Genomic DNA, 18,271 nt, shown 5'->3' with positions numbered 1-18,271 from the left:
CTAAAATGAACTGGTCAACAGCCCTAATGCATATCTCACTGCCTTTTTTCCAGATCAACCTGAAGAATTGGTTTTGATTCTCTTTCTGGGTTCCAATCCAGCCATTCCTTTCTGCAAGCCGAGATCTTCCTCCAGGGCTCAACCATGACTACTTCTGCCTTGCGCCGGCAGGTGAAAAACATTGTGCACAATTACTCTGAGGCAGAGATCAAGGTGCGCGAGGCCACCTCCAATGACCCCTGGGGCCCCCCGAGCTCCTTGATGTCCGAGATTGCAGACTTGACCTTCAACACCGTGGCATTTGCCGAGGTCATGGGCATGATCTGGAGGCGGCTGAACGACAGTGGCAAGAACTGGCGCCATGTCTACAAGGCGCTGACTCTTCTGGACTACCTCATCAAAACTGGCTCAGAGAAGGTGGCTCACCAGTGCCGGGAGAACCTGTACACCATCCAGACCTTAAAGGAGTTCCAGTACATAGACCGCGATGGCAAGGACCAGGGCATCAATGTCCGGGAAAAGGTAAAGCAAGTGATGGGCTTGCTGAAGGATGAGGAGAGACTGAAGCAGGAGAGAGCCTATGCCTTGAAAACCAAAGAGCGGATGTCCCTTGAAGGCATGGGGATTAGCAGCAGCAACAGCCAGCAGCTTGCCTATGGGCGGCGGGCGTCACAGTACGGAGAAGACTACGGCAGGTCAAGAGAGTCTCCGTCCTCCTTTAATTGTGAGTAGTGCAGTGTGTCATGGATGAACTGCCTTGTCTCTGGTGGATCAAGATTTGTGGCTGCATTTCTGACCACCACCTTTGCCAGTGGAGCGGTCTGGATGAATGCCTCGTATCATTTGTGAATGGTCTTGGTTTCCCAGGTGGGGAGTTGTTGGGGCACCTGGTCGTGTGGGTGGAGCAGAATAAGTATGTGTGCAGTTTTCAAGAGACACATTCTGGGGAAGGTATTCTATGTTTCCCCTATGATCAAATAAGGAAAGTTGGCAGGACCATTCCTGCCATTACTTAGCATTGCGGTGGGGAAGTAAAGGGCAGCTGGGTGGAATGGATAAGAAAGAATTTGGATTTGATATCCCGCTTTATCACTACCCGAAGGAGTCTCAAAGCAGCTAACATTCTCCTTTCCCTTCCTCCTCCACAACAAACACTCTGTGAGGTGAGTGGGGCTGAGAGACTTCAGAGAAGTGTGACTAGTCCAAGGTCACCCAGCAGCTGCATGTGGAGGAGCAGGGAAGCGAACCCGGTTCACCAGATTACAAGGCTGCCGCTCTTAACCACTGCACCACACTGGCTCTCATGAAGGGCCCATGGAGAGAAACCATGAGCTGTGCAGAGTGCAGAAATTCTTCTTAACATTTCTGCCTTCAGAATCTCTGGAAGCTCCAACCAATTTCCCCCCTGCTTTCCAAGTTCTAAGCAGAACCTTCATGCATATTTTTCAGATTCTCCCCCTCTAACTGTGAAGATAGAACTTGGGAGAAGTTGTAGGGAGAAATTGGATTAGGTGGAAGATTGTAAGTCCTGTGTTACGATGCCTGCTGTAGGTAGTACAGGGGCATTTACATTACAACAGGTGTTGGGAACCGGTGGCTTTAGTTGAATTACAGCTCCCTTCATCCCTGACTATTGGCCGTGTTGTCTGGGGCTGATGGGAGTTGGAGCCCAACAACATCCAAAGGGCAGATTCCCCACCCATGTGTTATGCAGTTCTTAAAAAGGAGGTTCTCCTATGGAAATGACATGCAATGCACAGGGAGATAATCAAGTCGCATGACAGTGCTAAATGGTAATTGGCCTCAGCTTTTAAAAGCATGCACATTACACGTATGCTATCACTACACATTACAATCTACAAATGGGTTTCGTGTTAACTCCTACAAAGAGGTGCCTTTGATTTAAGAATTTTGTAAAGGGGTCTTTGGGAGCCAATCTACACAATAGATTTCCACCTTGGCATTATCTATGCCTCAGTGGTCTGAGATTGAAATTCATATCACTGCAGCAACAGGGGTGACCAGTCTCTTGATGCAGGTAGGGCAAGTATAAGGATGAGATTGGGGTGATTGTTGCCTCTGTGTATTAAGACCTGGGCATGAAGAACCAGCTATATGAAGCTGTTTCTAGGGTCCTCTGTTCTGTATGTAGAACCTGAAGCTCTCCGGATGTTGTTGGACTACAAGTCCCGTCACTCCCAACCATTGGCCGTGCTGGCTGAGGCTGATGGGAACTGGAGTCCAAACACACCTGAAGGGGAACAGGTACCCAATTCTTGGAGACCACCAACCTTTTGGCCTCCACATTTCTGCCCACATTATTTTTCAGCCCAGCACAGTTAACTGATATGCAAACAAGCTATTCTGACAGGTGAATTGGAATTAGAGCAGGTGGCGATGTGCTTTAAAAAAATAAATACAGAAGGATATGTTTATCTTGGAGGATTCCAATTCTTGGAATTTTTGCTAGCTAGTTGCTGTTACAACTTCAACTTTAGAGTCAAAACTTTAGTTTTCAAAGGATATGTCTTATGATGCAAAGCAAGTACCCCTCGTTCAATGGAGCCTCCTGTCAGTTCAATTGAATTGCCATCTGAGGGTGTGATTTTATTCCTGCTTATCTGAGAATAAGCCCCATTCAGCATAGTGGGATTTACAAGGTAGGATTCTGCTTTAAGTCTATAATATTATTATCTATATAGATAATTTAGATAATAATAATTAAAAAAGCTCGACAGCTTTGGCTCCAAAGACAATGGGTAGATCACTGTCAGTTGTTTTATACTGTGAGTAGATTGCAGTGTCTTGGGAGTTGGACAGCCCTGGTATAGATAAATCCTTTGACTTCACTGTGCATGAGACAAAATGACACACACACACACACACACACACACACACCACTGGTAGAGACACCTGCCTGAAACTCTGGAGAGCTGCTGCTTGGCAGTGTAGCCTGACTTAGGGACGTAGTGTTCAGATTCCCACTAGTGGTGCCTGCACAAGGACTTCCACAAGCCCCCTCTCTTCTTCTCCCCCACAAATTAGCTGCGGGGGGTGGGGGAGGTCAAGAGAACCTGCAGGAAGTGCACAGAGGGAGAAGAGGGGAGATTGTTCCACCAGACAAGCAGAAATGCTTGTATCTCCTTAGTTGCAATGTTGAATTCCTCCCATTGGAACCTGCCTATAATAGCTGGATCATATAGTCCCTTGGTCGCCGTCCTGGTACATCAGGGACCCTTAGCATGGGCAGCCAGCAACATACTTTTGCTCTTCTTGTCATCCTCAAGAAGGATGATGCTGTGGAAACACAACAGGAACCTTCAAGTTCCTAAAGCAGAATGCAGTTGCGCACAAAAGGGCTTCTCTTCCTCGGGCTCTTCCCGTTGCCCCTCATATGAACACAGGAGTATGAAAAGCTTCCTTGTGCTGAGTCAATCCATTGGTCCACAATGACTGGCACCGACTCATAGAATCGTAGAAGTGAAGAGTTGGAAGGGACCCTCGGGAACATCTAGTCCAACCCCTTGTAGTGCAGGAATATGCAGACATCCCATACAGGGATCGAACCTGCAACCTTGGCGTTATTGGCACCATGCTCTAACCCACTGAGCTATCCAGTCACCAGGGTTTCAGACAGGGTGTCTCTCCCAGCCCTACCTGGAGATGCCAGGGACTGAACCTGGACCCTTCTGTGTGCATTACAGATGCTCCATTAATGAGGTATAACCTTTCCCCTGGACCAGCAGTCTAATAACTTGGACCTGCAGTCTAAAATCATGAACTTAATCTGCAAAAGGGGGGGAGGGGGTAGAATGGGAAAGGCCATTTGTTGCAAAACCCAGGCAAATGTCAGATTCTGGAGCGGCTATGGACCATGTTCAGCAGCCTCCAGCTGGGCTCCATCCCATTTGCAGCATTAATTTATCTCTTTCTTGTCCCTCAGCCTCTTCCTCATCCCCTCGGTTCAATTCTGACCTGGAGCAGGCAAGGCCACAGACGACTGGAGAGGAGGAGCTCCAGCTCCAGCTTGCCCTGGCCATGAGTCGAGAAGAAGCAGAGAAGGTAATGTTTTGGCTTCCTTCTAGGTGTTGTTTTAAACCAGTGGTTTAAATAAGGGGTGAAGTAGCTGGGTCTGGACTCCCAACATGCATCATCACTGACCAGTTGGCTGGGGCTGATGGTGGTTAGAGCTCAACAACATCTCCAGGGCCACATGTCCCCAGCCTCTAAATCAGTGAAAAACTATCAGTGATAAAGGCATGTTAGAGATTTGTGGATGCTTCCCACTGCTGTAAGTGCGGCTCTCATCTCTTATTGGCTGCTCCACGTAAGCCTCATCAGCTCAGGACATCATGATGGGGATTTATTGCTTTGTTGATTTAGCATTCTTATACTGCGGGCACATATTCACCTTTTGACGGTAGACTCGAGTGTGCTTTAAATCAGGAAGATAAAGCTATTATAGACGAAGCGGCAGCCTGTACCTTCCATCTTCCCTTCTTCATGATGAAGGTCCTTTAAGGCTCATATTTAATGAAAATAAAAGGACTAGGACTCCAATCCTATGTGCACTTGTTTTGAGAGTTAAGTCCTGTTGATCTCACTTGGACTCCCTTTTGAGTAATTTTGTGTAGCTTGTACTGCATTCTGGAGCTTTGCTTGTGTGGTCTGGGAGCAATGCACCTGACATGGAAAGGAATGGCTATTACAATGGGCCAGTGCTTCATGGATTGCAGCAGTGATCTTATATGTAGGAATCTCTCACTTAGGCTTTCAATGTTTTTAACTGTGCCTGCTGTTTTTTTCATGGCAGCTATCAACAGCCAGCTATTTCTCTTAGGCATTGTAAGTGGCAGGGACAGAACATAGCCCAGTATGAACTATGTAGGTCTTTTGGATGCTGGTTGAGGCTCAATGTAGCATTTAGCTGCTGCAGGAGTGCCTCCTACATAGCACTTCTGGATACTTCACAGGGAAAGGGAATGCACACTTCCTTTTCATTGTGTTTTGCGCTCTGCAATATGGAGGTTCAACGAAGGACTTCACTCACCACCATGCAGCTAAATCAAATGTTGCATTTTCACATTCGGTTTCCAGAGCTTCTCCTAATGCCCACTCCTCTTGCCTCTGCAATTCATCTGTGCAAGTTCTCCTTTGGACGTTAGAAAGAAGCACTGATAGAGAAGCGATCTGCCATTTTGACTGGTGGCGCTTCTTAAGCTCTTTTAGTTTTGCTTAATTTAAAATGACTTTCACCGTTGCAGTCCAGCGACCTAGTCCCTTTGTGTGCTTTCCACGAGCAGCCTTCCTATCAGCTGATCTGCTTCTCCCTTTCGAGGTGGCCCAAGCATTTGTTTACATGCACCAAACACAAGATTAGCTCTGAGGGCCTTTCTTATGTCAAGTGACACGAGTAGTGACATTGGAGAAGCATGAAGGTGGCAAGGGAAAGACTGCCTTAGTCTTGAAATGTTGGCTGGAGGGGCTGGGATCCCACACTTAACAGCTTACATGCTTCTCTCAAGCTTTGACTGAAAGTATCTCACCAGCATATTCTTGTGAAGACCTGTTTCCTTGAAAAAACACATAAGCTATATACAGTAGCACTCCTGTCTTTACCACACACGTTGCTAAAGTCAGCTCACATCCTAGTCTCTTAGGGAGCCTAATTATCACTTCTACATTGAGCACACTTTGAATATTTTGCTTCATGAGCAAAATTGTCCATAGATATTCTTCTTGTAATCTTCATCTTAGCCATGCTAAGATGTAACAATAACTCATCATGGATATTGGATGTAGGCCCTGAGAAGAATCTTCATGGGAAACTTGGCACAAGCCTTTAATCTGAGTCTACATTATTTTAAATGAAGCCATCTCACAGAGTAATCGAGAACAGACCACCATCTACTGCATTTCATTTTAATAATATATTGCTCCCTGGGCTTGATGGATATATGGCCATTGTTTGCTTACTTAGAGGAATGGCTTGATAGCTAAGAGAAGCTCTAGGGGAAATCGGTCAATGTCAACATCACTTCTCTCTGTCAGCATAGCTAGCTGAAAGGCTGGGGAACAGCTCCTGTGTCAGCATGGCATTCTGGAAACAAGATTCCTAGAATTTCTGAGAGATAACTTTCAAAGGCAACCCCCCACCCCAATATAATCCTTCTGTTCCCATAGAAGAGTTCCAGAGGTCTTTTGGACCTACTCTAATTTGGTGAATGATTTGCCCAATGATCCATGAGCTTCATTGAGGAAAATGGAACCCAAGCCTTAAGAGACAGCTTATCAAGGCATTTGCTGAGCAGGAGCACCATCTCAGAGATGAGATTCGGAAATTAAATTGGAGGGTTAGGGTTAGGGTTAGCACAATTAAATGAAGTGTCCTAAAGGGTGAATTTGTGTTTGGGGGTAAAGACCCCCTACAAAGTTCACTGAATGAAAGGAGTGCTCACTGCCCATCACTGTGGATCAGCCAAATTCACTGGACTGAAGAGAAGATTGACCAAGAGACCCTCAAAGTGCGTGGTGCAAATTATAATTTGTTCCTGAACAGTAGCCCCGAACAGCTGCTTTCTCCACTCCTGCCCAATATATTTCTTTTTGCCACAGCAGCAAAGTGATTCTAGTTCTGTCTCCCTCCTTCTCCCTGCTAAGTTCTACAAGGGCAACATTGAGAGGAAGCTGGTAGCCAGCGCCAACCCGCTGAACTGGTTTTAAGAAGGCAGGCAGATGGTGGCTGGTTGTGGGCAGACTGAGTTTGTTGGTACAGTGTCCCATTTGCCCCAATGGATTAGCCCCATTGAACCCCTTTGTTTCCTATGGTGTTCAGGAACAGTCAGAAAATATTTACTCTTGAGAACCACCACTCTAGGATGGTCATGAGTCCTACTTTGTACCCTCTATTTGAAAGGCTGTTAGAGGGTAGTCCTTTACTTGAAGGATCCCTCTGTTTGAGGTCTGGTCCAAGAATGTTTAAAGACGAGGAACAACAAAAAGGGAGACCAGGGGGTTAGGCACTGTCCATCAACTGTGAACACCTGGGCAATAAACTCAATAGATACCCAGGTCACCCGGTCATAGTCTTCCCTGATATGGTGAGATGCGTGGAGCTGGATTCAGCTGGCAAGTCTTGCCAGTGCAAGGCCACACATTGACTTCTGCTAGTGCAATGGGGCTCCCCCCCACACACAAAAAATTGGTTTGGCAGGGGAATCAGGAGAACCCCACATGCGGGGAGGAGAGGGCAGATTGTTCCATCAGGCAAGCAGAAAATGCTTGCACTGACAGAGCAGTCTCCTTACCTCTAGGATGAATTCCTCTCATTGTATGTCTATTGAACTCTTTTAGTAATTGTTTCCAAATTTCTATCAATGCATATAACTCACTGCATCCAAGTTTATCTAATTCCATGTCCTCTTTTGTTTTGGTGGTGTTTGTCGATATATATATTTTTACTGGTGGTCACCCTGCACCACACATGACTATAATAAAGTATGGAGACTGCAAGTGCTATAAATTTAATACCTACAATGTTTTGTCTGGTTTCACATATTCTGGACCTGTGCAGAGATGCTTCCAACTATTATGTGAGTTTAGAAATGCAAAATGGGAAGCAGTCCTTAAAGGTGTGAGTTTTCCGAGGGCGAAGGGTGTCTGGCCTGGAGCAAGAGAACTCTCGGAATCTCAGCTCTCAGAATTTCCACCACTGCGAAGAAGCCAGGCAGGGGAGGAAGGGAAGGCTATTTGTGTCCTTAACAAGCTTGAACAGCCAAGTGGAAGTGACAGCATTCCCACCTACCTGGGCCATCCTCTGTCATGCAGAGTAATGTTCTTCCTCTGCTCCTGAAAGTAAGGATCTTCAAGTCTCACTGAATCATGCCTGCAGTGTGCCCTTTTATGCTTGGATACACCAGACTCCATTTGCGCACTTCACAGAAGTGCCAACTAAACAGTCTCCTACCTTTCTAACTAAGGAGACCTTGGGGCTTGCTACTGTGTGTTCCTTGATGAGTAATGAAGATGAAATTCAAAGACGGCAATGTATTGTCTTTTGCAATTCCTCCAAGAGGTTCAAGGGTGTGTAAATGGGGGCTCGTTCCTCTTTTCACCCTCACAACAACCCCACAGGGTGGATCAGGCGAAAAGATGGTGACATGGACAGCTAGTTCAGACACTAGTTTAACGGCAGAGTCTCCTTAGTCATGTAAGGGCTGATTGCTACACCGAACGGACTCATGTCTCACTCTCATGTTAACTTCCCTGAGCACCACCACCTTCAGTCTGTGCAGTGCAGGTGGGATTGTGGGAAGATGAGGGAGAAGTTCTACCAGGTCCCCAAATTTTGAGTAATTGAACATGCTGGGGGTGCTACAAAGTATCAGTTTCACAGCTGGCAGTGCTCAAGGTGGGGGAACTGGCAAAAAAGCAAGAACACCTCCCCAAAATTAATGACTCAGGGGAGGTGTCAAAAGGCACCATGGGGCCCACGAGTGCTACGCTGGGGACCTCAGGGATATTCTCAGGCCAATAGTTGGTTTCAGCATGTGGGACCTTTTCTTACTTTATCCCCCTTCCCCTTCTTATTAACCTCCAGTGGGGGAGACACTTGTGTTGGTCTTTGTGATAACAACTCTAAACTTACTAAAAGGGGGCTTAATTGATAGGCCACATACCCAGTCCATTCCCAAACAACAACACCAACAACACAAATACAAATAATATCTCAAAGATTAATTCCTCTAAACCAAGAGTCCACCTTTGGGGTAACAGTGCTGTCCTTCTTCCAGGCCAGTCAGTCAGTCAGTCCCTGCCCCAGTAGGGATCCAGAAGGAGGGAAGAACAGAATGGATGGTGGGTCAGTGGGTCAGTGTGAGGGTGTGGCTGAAGTATCGGAAGGGCTGTAGTAACTATCAGGGCTTAATCCCTTTAACCTGGAAAAGGATGGCTAACCCTTCCATTCAGTGATGCAGCAAAATGACTAGGCCGCCCCACAGTATAATCATGAGGATGCAGTCATATCCTTCTAATTGTTTTAATTGTTAGGTGCAGAGTTGGAAAACAGGCCAGTGATACCTAGTGGCAGCTATAACCCTTTGTTCTCTCCTACACAGCAATTTCTGTTTTCATACTGGGGATGACAAATGAAACTCACACATGTACATTTAGCACGATGTGTTCTATTATTATCCCGCCCCCTCCAAAGTAACTCATCTTCCCCTTTTCCTCCTTAGAGTAGACTCGCTTTTGCTCTTTTCTTTCCCCCAGAAACCCTCCGTTTGTTTCCCCAATACTTAGTTTGGGGGCTGATTTATATTTGTTGGGAAACACAATTGTGCTGACACACATACTAATGAATTCTGTTCGCTGTAAGGTTTTTTCTTTATGTAAAAGCTCAGCTAACCTCTTATGCCTTGTATCTAGGGATTGGTTCACTCCCTGTTTTGTACATTATACTGGCAGAGCTCCATTCTGAATAGGTGCTGACTCTATTGTGGCTCCCCAGCATTCTGCAGTCCCTGTGCCAGTGGAGATTCCTTGGGGTGAGCGCTAGGGCTCAGGCCATCCTCATACTGATCTCATAGTTTTCATATCACCTGTTCCCACCACAACTCACCAGGGGCCCTGCGATGGTGTTCACATCGGTGTCAGGGCTTTATAGCATTGTGGGTTGGATCACTGGACTGATAAAGAGTGGACTAAAGGCTTGTTCACGCATCCCACTGAACACAGCTACAAGGTGTTTGTGTGAAAGTGTGTATGCTTGTTGATCTGTACAGCTCACCTATTGCGCACATAGGTTGAATGTTACATGCAGGTTATTGCACGAGTGCAAGGCTCAACTGCTTGTGTACACAGATGGTACACTTGTTGAACGCAGTGTGCGAACACCCTTGAGAAGTCCTGTACTAAATTGTATTATTACTGTGTGCTTCACCTGGAGCTAAGCCAAGGGTCTGTTCCTGCCAGCAAATGTCCCTACTACAAAGCTAGACTGTTTCCTAGTTGGTGAAGGATTTGAAGGGTTCCCCCCCCCCCCCGGTGTAACAAATCAGACAAGCAAACACATCATTTTTAGTATCACTGCCTTCACTACCTGTGCTTACCAGTCAATAATGAGCCCAAATTATCTGCCAGCTGGCAAGTTAGCTACGAGCTGTCTACCAGTTGGCGGTATGCTAGAATGACTGCCTAGGGGCGATCATGTTAGGCACGGGCATTCAGAGAGCTTAAAGTTAGCACATGACTGCATTGTGCTTCTCCACAAGTAACTAGTTTGGACTTGTTCCCTTTGTATCACCTGTATTGGGTAGGCATTTCTCAGTAGTTAAAGGCTGAAACAGCTCAGCTGTGTGTGATGAAGGAGTTTTCATGAAAACAAAATAGGGTTGGGTGGTTGGGAGTGCAGGATTCTAGACAGTAAAGAAAAACCGCAAGGTGGGATAGCACATTCACCTCCTGCATTGTCTAGTTCCTGTAGTTTACTGTATTATTAGCTTTGTGCTCACATTTCTTTATTGCAACATAAGCATCCCCTTAAGGGACGCGGGTGGCGCTGTGGGTTAAACAGCTTTACTAGGGTCAACAAGACCCAACCCATACTTGATGTGCCTTTCAACGCGCTCTCTTGCTCTCTCTCAAATGCTCAGGTTTCAGAGAGTGGCAGGAAAATTCTGCTTCCCATTCAAAACTTGCATCCAATATCACCGTGTATTCATGTCCCATCTTGATTTGTGTATTCTACTTCTGGGTTTGTTTGTTTTTTAATACGGGAATTTGTATCTCAAAATAAATAGCAGGCTTAGCAGTACATCACTTGAATATAGCAAGGGACATATTATGCAGTGCCTCAGTTTTTCCTGGGTCCCTTATTCCTGCTTTGTCCATCACAATTATTATTATTTAAATCAGAATGGGAAGCAATTACATATGCAAATGTAGTAATTTTGGAATGCAGAAATATCCACATTGTATTTAGCAATGTTTAAAGAAGGCCTGTTTAAATCTGTGCACAACTCTGGAGTCATTTTAAAAAGTCACTACAGTAAATCTTCCCCTGCAACACCTTGCTAAATAGGGAAAAGAACAACATTCACCAGGAACGAGGAACCCCAGTTATGAACAGTATGCAGGGTTGCAACATGAAAAGCTCACCGAGTTCCTTGAAACATTTTGTGCTGGGCCAACAATGAAACAATACATTAAGGAACACATGACCAAGGACAGTCTTTCCACCAATGGCAGTGATTCTGGTATGGTCACAGCCCAAGTCAAAAGAAAAGAGATGACTGATGGTTTTGTTCGGTGGAGGAACATCTAGGTCAGCTAGCGCTGGGATCTTGTTTTTCCCCCTTTTTAACTACTATTTGTGTCTGTGTAGGAGTTGCCAGGGGCAGAGATCAGACAGTTTCTTGGGCGAGATTTGGAACACAATGGCTGACATAGGCAGTTCAATAGACATCCTTGCTTGCACCATAATGCTGGTTGGCTGAATTGGCGGGATGTGCCTTTCTAATGGATGTGGAGACCTGTATCCTTACCTGGAACCACCTTTTCCCACACTCAGCTAGAACCAGAGTGGGGCCAAAGGCAATAAGTTCTGTGAAGCATTTGGCAAATTAAAAGCGTGAGATCAATGATTGCTGCTTGTAACAGTCTTTCTCGAGGCAGTGTTAATGATGGTGCCTGAAAGGGCTATGTCTCTGCAAGGAATGGTGATGACTGTTGTTTGTATTGCCACAAAAGTGTGATTGTGCTTTCCCCCATTATTAGGGTAACAAAGCAGCCGTCCCTGCTGGTGCCACCGTCTGTTTGCTTGCTGATCAGCCTCCTTGTAGGGAACTGGGTTTTGGAACGACACTTGATAAGCTCCAGCCCGAAGAAAGGACAGAAGGGTCATAGCAGCCAGCAAGGCAAGCTCTCAGGTTACATTACCTTGGGAAGCCAGCCAGCTTGCTAAAAGTCCAAACAAAAACCAAAGCTGTAGGCAGGCACCAGGGTTAAAAAAAGGAAGAAAGCTGTAGAAAGTCATTGGGTGCAACATGACAAGCTGTTGGTGCATTATTGTTAATTGTAGATTGAGATCTTGGTGTTCTAGGTCTGTACAAGGTTACTGGGATTGTTTTCTTATATGTAGGTGTTTGCATTTGAGTGGTCTAGTAGGGCAAAGGAGAGCTTTCTGGCTTTGTGGGAAATGCACAAAAACCTCCCTGCTGCCATGGCAGTGCTCCTTCAGAAATAACCATCCACTGATGAACACATGTAATGGGAATGGTGAACCTGTGGACTTAAGAGATGTTGCTGTTGGACTCCAGCTTCCATCAACCTCAGCCAGCACTGCCTATGGTCAGGGATGATGGGAGTTGTAGCCTAGCAACATCTCTAGAGGACCACTTGTTCCGCATCCCAGCCACAGAACCATCAGTAGCCCACTGCGACTTCTTTGTAAAACATTTTGCAGATAAACTGAGTCACATCTGCCATGACTTGGATGTCACATTGAGCTCAGTGTCCGTATTGGTTGCCAGCTCTGCCACTGCTACTCAAGGTTGCTTGGATGAGCTTCCGTTGATTTCACGGGAAGAGGCAGATGAGGTACTGAGACATTTCTGGGACAGAAGCAGAAGATGGGTTGTAGCCAACACTGCTGTTCTGCTCATACAACAGGATTTCCCCTTCCTTTTCTTCCCCCTGCATCCCTGACCCAGGCACAGTCAAGATGTGCTCCAGAGAGTTAGGGGACCCTCTGGAGCAGAATTCTGGGGCATACAGAACAAGAGGAGGAGGAGAGGAAGAAGTTCTGTTTCATGAGCAGGGCACAGCAGGCTCCGCACTGAATACAACCCTATGTCTCTTCAGTTATTGACCTTCCTGGCAGAAGGTGACCAGCTATGGAAGGCTGGCTAGTCTGAATGGCAGAAGAGTGAATACTGCTTTTAGGGTTGCTGCCTCAAATGAGGAAATGATCCATTTCCTGCTGGGAAGCGGGGGGGAGGGGAGCCCCAATAGACCTGGCTGACCTTGGGTAACTGTAGGCCAGTCTTTAACCTTTACCTATTGTAAAGCACTCTGGACAATTTTAATTAAAGGGTAGTGTAGAAATCTTTTACAAATTAAATGAAAGCAACTCCTGCCATTTCTGGGCAAGGATTTGAGAGACTAGTATCTGGAGAACTTGGTTGAAATGCTTGTTGGCTGAGGAAATACCAGTCCTTGATTAGGATCACACACATCCATAAGGTTCATAGTTTGAGGATGCTCTTAGATTCTCAGGTGGTGGCCATGAATCAGAGTGCCAGCTCTAGTTAGTTCACCATCTGCACCTCCTATGACTGAAATATAGAAACCTAGCTACCATCATTCATGTCCTGGTGATGGTTGCTTTTATTTAGTTACTGTTTTATGGATTTATTAGGATGCTTGCATTTTTAATGTTTGGGCAGCAGCTGCTTTTTATTATTATTATTATTATTTGCTGAGAGGTGATTTAACATTATTGTAAGCAAGCCATGTGTAAATATATGGGTGTGGGTGGAAAGAAATAGAAGCAAGGGTTGGAGGGGAGGGACTGCAAACTTCGTGAAAGAATAGGCATTAAAGATTTGTGGGATGAGTATCTAAATGGGCAAAACTAGTTGAACAGTTGCATGGCTGGATTCAAAGCCATCTTGCTCTTTGATTATAAAGGGTAAGGGGGTGGGTTTGGAAGGTTGTGACCCAGAAATGAATGACTGTCCACAAAGTCCTGGAGCAGGAACAAACCTTTACCCAATTCTCCTTCATTGTCAGCAGCCACTTCCTCCAGTCTCCAGCACAGATGAAGACTTGCAATTACAGATAGCGCTTACCCTGAGCAAACAGGAGCATGAGAAGGTATCCCAAACCCAGGTGGTGAAAGGGCACTTTTAACTTTCCTCTTCTTGAATTCATGCCTCTTTAAGTGGGAAAGCTTTTGGCCTAAGCTTGGTGGCTCCTTCCTGAGACAATGCTGCTATCTCCAGAGTCTAGAAATTCTGTACATCTTGTTCCATTTGCCACAGGCCTCAGAGTTGGTATTTCCAGAAAATATCCATGTGTAAAACAATGAGGTTTCAGGTCCTCACGGTTCTGAAAGAAATCTTGACTCGCATAGGAGATCATTTCAGAGACTTGGGAACTCAAGACTGGGTATCTCTGGATAACTCTGATCAGTTGTGGAATTTTGTTGAAACCCAACATTTGAAAATCAGTCCAAGGATGGTGAAATTGCCTCTTTTCACATTGATAATGAAACACCAAACATAATCCAAAGCATATCTACTTGAAAAGAAGTCCCATGGGGCTCAATGGGGCTTATTTCCAAGTAAGTATATGTAAAATTGCAACTGGCCCTTGGACTCAAAACCTTCTCACTTTTCTTTTTAAGATGAAAGAATTCTAGACCCACCCTCCCCCAATTCCTACCTCACCCCCAGCTATGTCCGCTTCTTTCTGCCTTCTGGGTCTTTTCTGGCTGGTATTTTTTTTAATATAACTTACATAGTTCTAAAAACTAACTGTTCCTAACAGAGAACAGTTTAACATGGGGTATAGAAGTATGGAAATGGAAAGGGCAGTTGCCACGCTTACCTAAATGATGGCCATGACCAGTATGAAATAATGTTTCATTTTTCTTGTATTCAGCTCATACCCCGTTGGCTGTTCATTTTGATTACAGGAAGTGAGGGCATGGCAAGGAGAAAACTCACTACTGCAGAGGGCATTGGAAGAAAGTCACCAGGGTGTGGAAGAAGAAGAAGAAAAGACCAAGAAAAGTCAGGTAGGAGGCACCAGCTGCTCCTATTGTGGTGGACATACATAAATATTTGCTTTGGTGTGTGCCAATCTGTATTCCACCTGTGCTAGCCCCACTGATCTCTCTGAAGTATCTACGGTGGCTTCTGCTTCAGATGGAATTGCAGATTGGTAATCATGGGCCTGAAGTCCTTCCCACTCACTGCTGGTTACAGAGTGAGAATTTGTCCTGAGAGTTGCCCCTAAAATTAACAGTCAAACTGAAGAAAACCGGTCAGTTGCTCATACTCCATTTACAGTGGTACTTCAGGTTACAGACCCTTCAGGTTCCAGACGCTTCAGGTTACAAATGCTTCAGGTTACAGATTCTGCTAACCCAGAAATAGTACCTCAGGTTAAGAACTTTACCTCAGGATGAGAACAGAAATCTCGTGGTGGCAGCAGGAGGCCCCACTAGCTAAAGTGGTACCTCAGGTTAAGAACAGTTTCAGGTTAAGAACAGACCTCCGGAATGAATTAAGTTCTTAACCCGAGGTACCACTGTAATCTGGAGCCAAGTCCACTGGGTGATTTTATTCATCTATTTATTGCACATAGATCCTGCTACACTCAGAAGAGCTTACATGAGGTACCAATGCTTTTTCCATGCATTGGTGTTAGCTCTAACAATCCAACAGCATCAAGCAATTAAGAGACCGTTCACACACTCATAGCTTGGGAACTTGTGTATAATTTTACTTTCTGAAGCTCTTAAGGAAGGGAGAAATTGCAACACCATGCCTCGGGAGAGTGGAAGGAAGCCCTCTGCTTTTTTGATAGCTTCCAAACCTGTACAGTCTTGGTGCAGTTTGAAGCGTACACGTTCTTGGGATCTCTAGGTCCTAATACATTTTATCCTTTTGTATCTTTCCAGTCTTCTGTGCTGGAGCTGGCAGACATTTTTGGACCGGCACCGATCACTTCTACCCACACTTCAGCTGACCCATGGGATATTCCAGGTGGGGGCAACAATCGATCTGTTGAGGTTTGGAATCATGATGCAGCCTTCTCTCCTCCAGCTCTGTCCTTGTCTACTTCTTGGGAGCATAACAGTAAGGATCTTTGCAGCCTCTTTCTTCTTTCTCCATTCCACCCACACACCTCTCCTATTCCATCCATGCTTTCAGCTTGGGCAAATGTTAACCCATTGTTTGCTATAGTTCTGCTTTGGGCTGCAGCGTTGACTAATCCATTTGCTTAAATCAGGGATAGGGAACCAGTTGCCTCCCAAATGTTGCTGTTGGACTCTTAACTCCCATCAGCCCCAGCCAGCATGGCGAATGGGAGCTGGAGTCCATCATTCGGTGGGCAACAGATTCCCCAGCCTTGGCTTAAGTTTGTTATTATTATTATTATTATGGATGAAGAAGGTGCCCTGGTTACTGGAGGGGGAGGCAGATTTTTCTCTTTAAACATGTTTATTATTACTACAAGCAGGTGCCATCTTGGAAGAAGGGACTTTCTCTCCTGCCCCCACCTTGTGTCTCACGCTCGAGATGTTCCTTCTACAATAGTTCCTTTTGGGTCATATATGTGCATCATCTAAACATGTTCCTCACAACACGTTGATGTGCAAACTTGTGCAAATTTGATCAATTAATTCTCATGCAATTGATCAACTAAGATTTCTTAAATCAGGTAACATCTCTAATGCTGTTCCCATTCATCTGCTTCTAGCTTCATCAATACTAGTTCTTTATTTATTCCTTTTTCATTTCCCCTGCCCACATCCTGTCTACATTTTGTTTCCCTTGACACTCCTTTCTCCCCCTCCAGATACCAAGTCCACCGTGGAATCGACAGGAACATCCTGGGGCCCCACGGCAGACCCTTGGGTGCCCGTATCTTCAGGGGATCCTCTAAGTAAGGCAGCATGTTCTACCAATCATGCCTCTCCCTGGAACCTTCCTCATGCCTCTTCCTCCTCTGCTTCCTCTTCCGATCCATGGGGGGTCAAATCCCTGCCTTCGAGTGTCTCTTCTTCGGACCCCTGGGGAAAGTCCTCACCCCCTGCACTAGTTCCTGCAGGCACTGCTTCTGCTGCTGACCCTTGGGGAGGCACTGTGGAGAAGTCTTCCACGTCTGGTAAGAGAAGCTCTTTTCACTTGTAGTCCTCAATGCTGTAGAATTGTCCGGTTTCCCATTCCTTCCTTCAAAACTGCCAGCTGCAATTTCCCTAACTCTCTTGCTTTATGTGAGCCATGTCATGTGCTGTTTATCTACTCAGCTAGGGTGAGAAGCGGGACGCGGGTGGCACTGTGGGTTAAACCACAGAGCCTAGGACTTGCCGATCAGAAGGTTAGCGGTTCGAATCCCCGTGATGACGTGAGCTCCCGTTGTTCGGTCCCTACTCCCGCCAACCTAGCAGTTCAAAAGCACATCTAAGTGCAAGTAGATAAATAGGTACCGCTCCGGCAGGAAGATAAATGGCGTTTCCGTGTGCTGCTCTGGTTCGCCAGAAGTGGCTTAGTCATGCTGGCCACATGACCCGGAAGCTGTACGCCGGCTCCCTTGGCCAATAAAGCGAGATGAGCGCTGCAACCCCAGAGTTGGCTACGACTGGACCTAACAGTCAGGGGTCCCTTTACCTTTACCTAGGGTGAGAAGCAGATCTCTCCAGGTGACCCAAGTGGCAAACCATAGGAGGGAGCCTAGAAGCACATGTTATAGAAATGGGACCAGCAGCTATCATGCCAGGTTGTGCATGTGTATCTCTTTCTATTGATGCGAGAGAGTTCCATGTGCAGCTTCACGTAACATCCTGCAGCAGGACCACCTCTTCTCTGCTGCTGCTGCTGCTGGGCTCCCAGTTCCAAGCAACAAACTGGTGATGGAGGGAGAGGATAAGCACATTCCCAGCCACCACTTTTCGAGAGCTCCCAAAGGGAATGCCTGTGGGAACTCTTTCCCCTGTTCTTGGTTTCCATTGGGAAGGACAACGTTGGGGATTCATTGTTAGCCCTGCTTTCCCCGAACTCCTAAATCAGCAGTGGTGTTGAGATGGGGTAGACAGAGCCAGTCCTACTCACTCAAAAGAGGGTGGGCCCAACTTATTTAGCGCCCCCTCCCCTAAGCTTTCTTTCTGTCTTCAACTCCTCCATAGGCAGTGCTGCTTTTGACTTGTTTGCAAAACTACCTGAACACATGGATCAGCCAGAACATGACAGTTCTGGGAAATCCAACAGCCCAGTCGGTAAGTGAAAGGGACAGGTCCTCCATATGCACTTTCAGGCATCATTTTGATCCTATAATTTTGATGGCTGCCATGGAGGGAAATTTCACACATACTACTCTTCTTCTCCCACTGCTTTTGTTTCATAGTATGCATCCTGCTGGAAAATAAGTCCATGGCTTTGCCCTTGCTTACACCTATCATGTTTTGATGATTAGTTCTAGCCTTAAAGCTCCAGAGCAGCTTTCCCTAACCTGGTGCCCTCCAGATGTGTTGGGCTCCCAT

The 18,271-nt window shown here is 46.0% G+C and overlaps 1 protein-coding gene across 16 annotated transcripts in view; it reads left to right on the top strand.

Moving 5' to 3' along the window:
- EPN3 (epsin 3) overlaps nt 1-18,271 on the top strand; it is a 34,272-nt gene that overhangs the window by 11,161 nt on the left and 4,840 nt on the right. For 3 of the 16 annotated variants that reach the window (XM_083487160.1, XM_083487150.1, XM_083487158.1), the window contains exons 2-8: nt 54-724; nt 3,944-4,062; nt 13,792-13,875; nt 14,699-14,800; nt 15,689-15,866; nt 16,591-16,899; nt 17,918-18,007. In XM_083487160.1, coding sequence (XP_083343286.1) covers nt 145-724; nt 3,944-4,062; nt 13,792-13,875; nt 14,699-14,800; nt 15,689-15,866; nt 16,591-16,899; nt 17,918-18,007 — 1,462 coding nt within the window. In that variant the 5' untranslated portion in view covers nt 54-144. The remainder of the gene's footprint in view (nt 1-53; nt 725-3,943; nt 4,063-13,791; nt 13,876-14,698; nt 14,801-15,688; nt 15,867-16,590; nt 16,900-17,917; nt 18,008-18,271) is intronic. The other 13 variants (XM_083487154.1, XM_083487165.1, XM_083487151.1 and 10 more) reach the window with 6 other exon arrangements.

Source organism: Podarcis liolepis (genome assembly GCF_965112155.1).
Source record: "Podarcis liolepis genome assembly, chromosome: 2".
NCBI classification, from domain to species: Eukaryota; Metazoa; Chordata; class Lepidosauria; order Squamata; family Lacertidae; genus Podarcis; species Podarcis liolepis.
The sequence above is the reverse complement of the archived record's forward strand: the minus strand, read 5'-3'. Positions and strand labels throughout refer to the sequence as shown.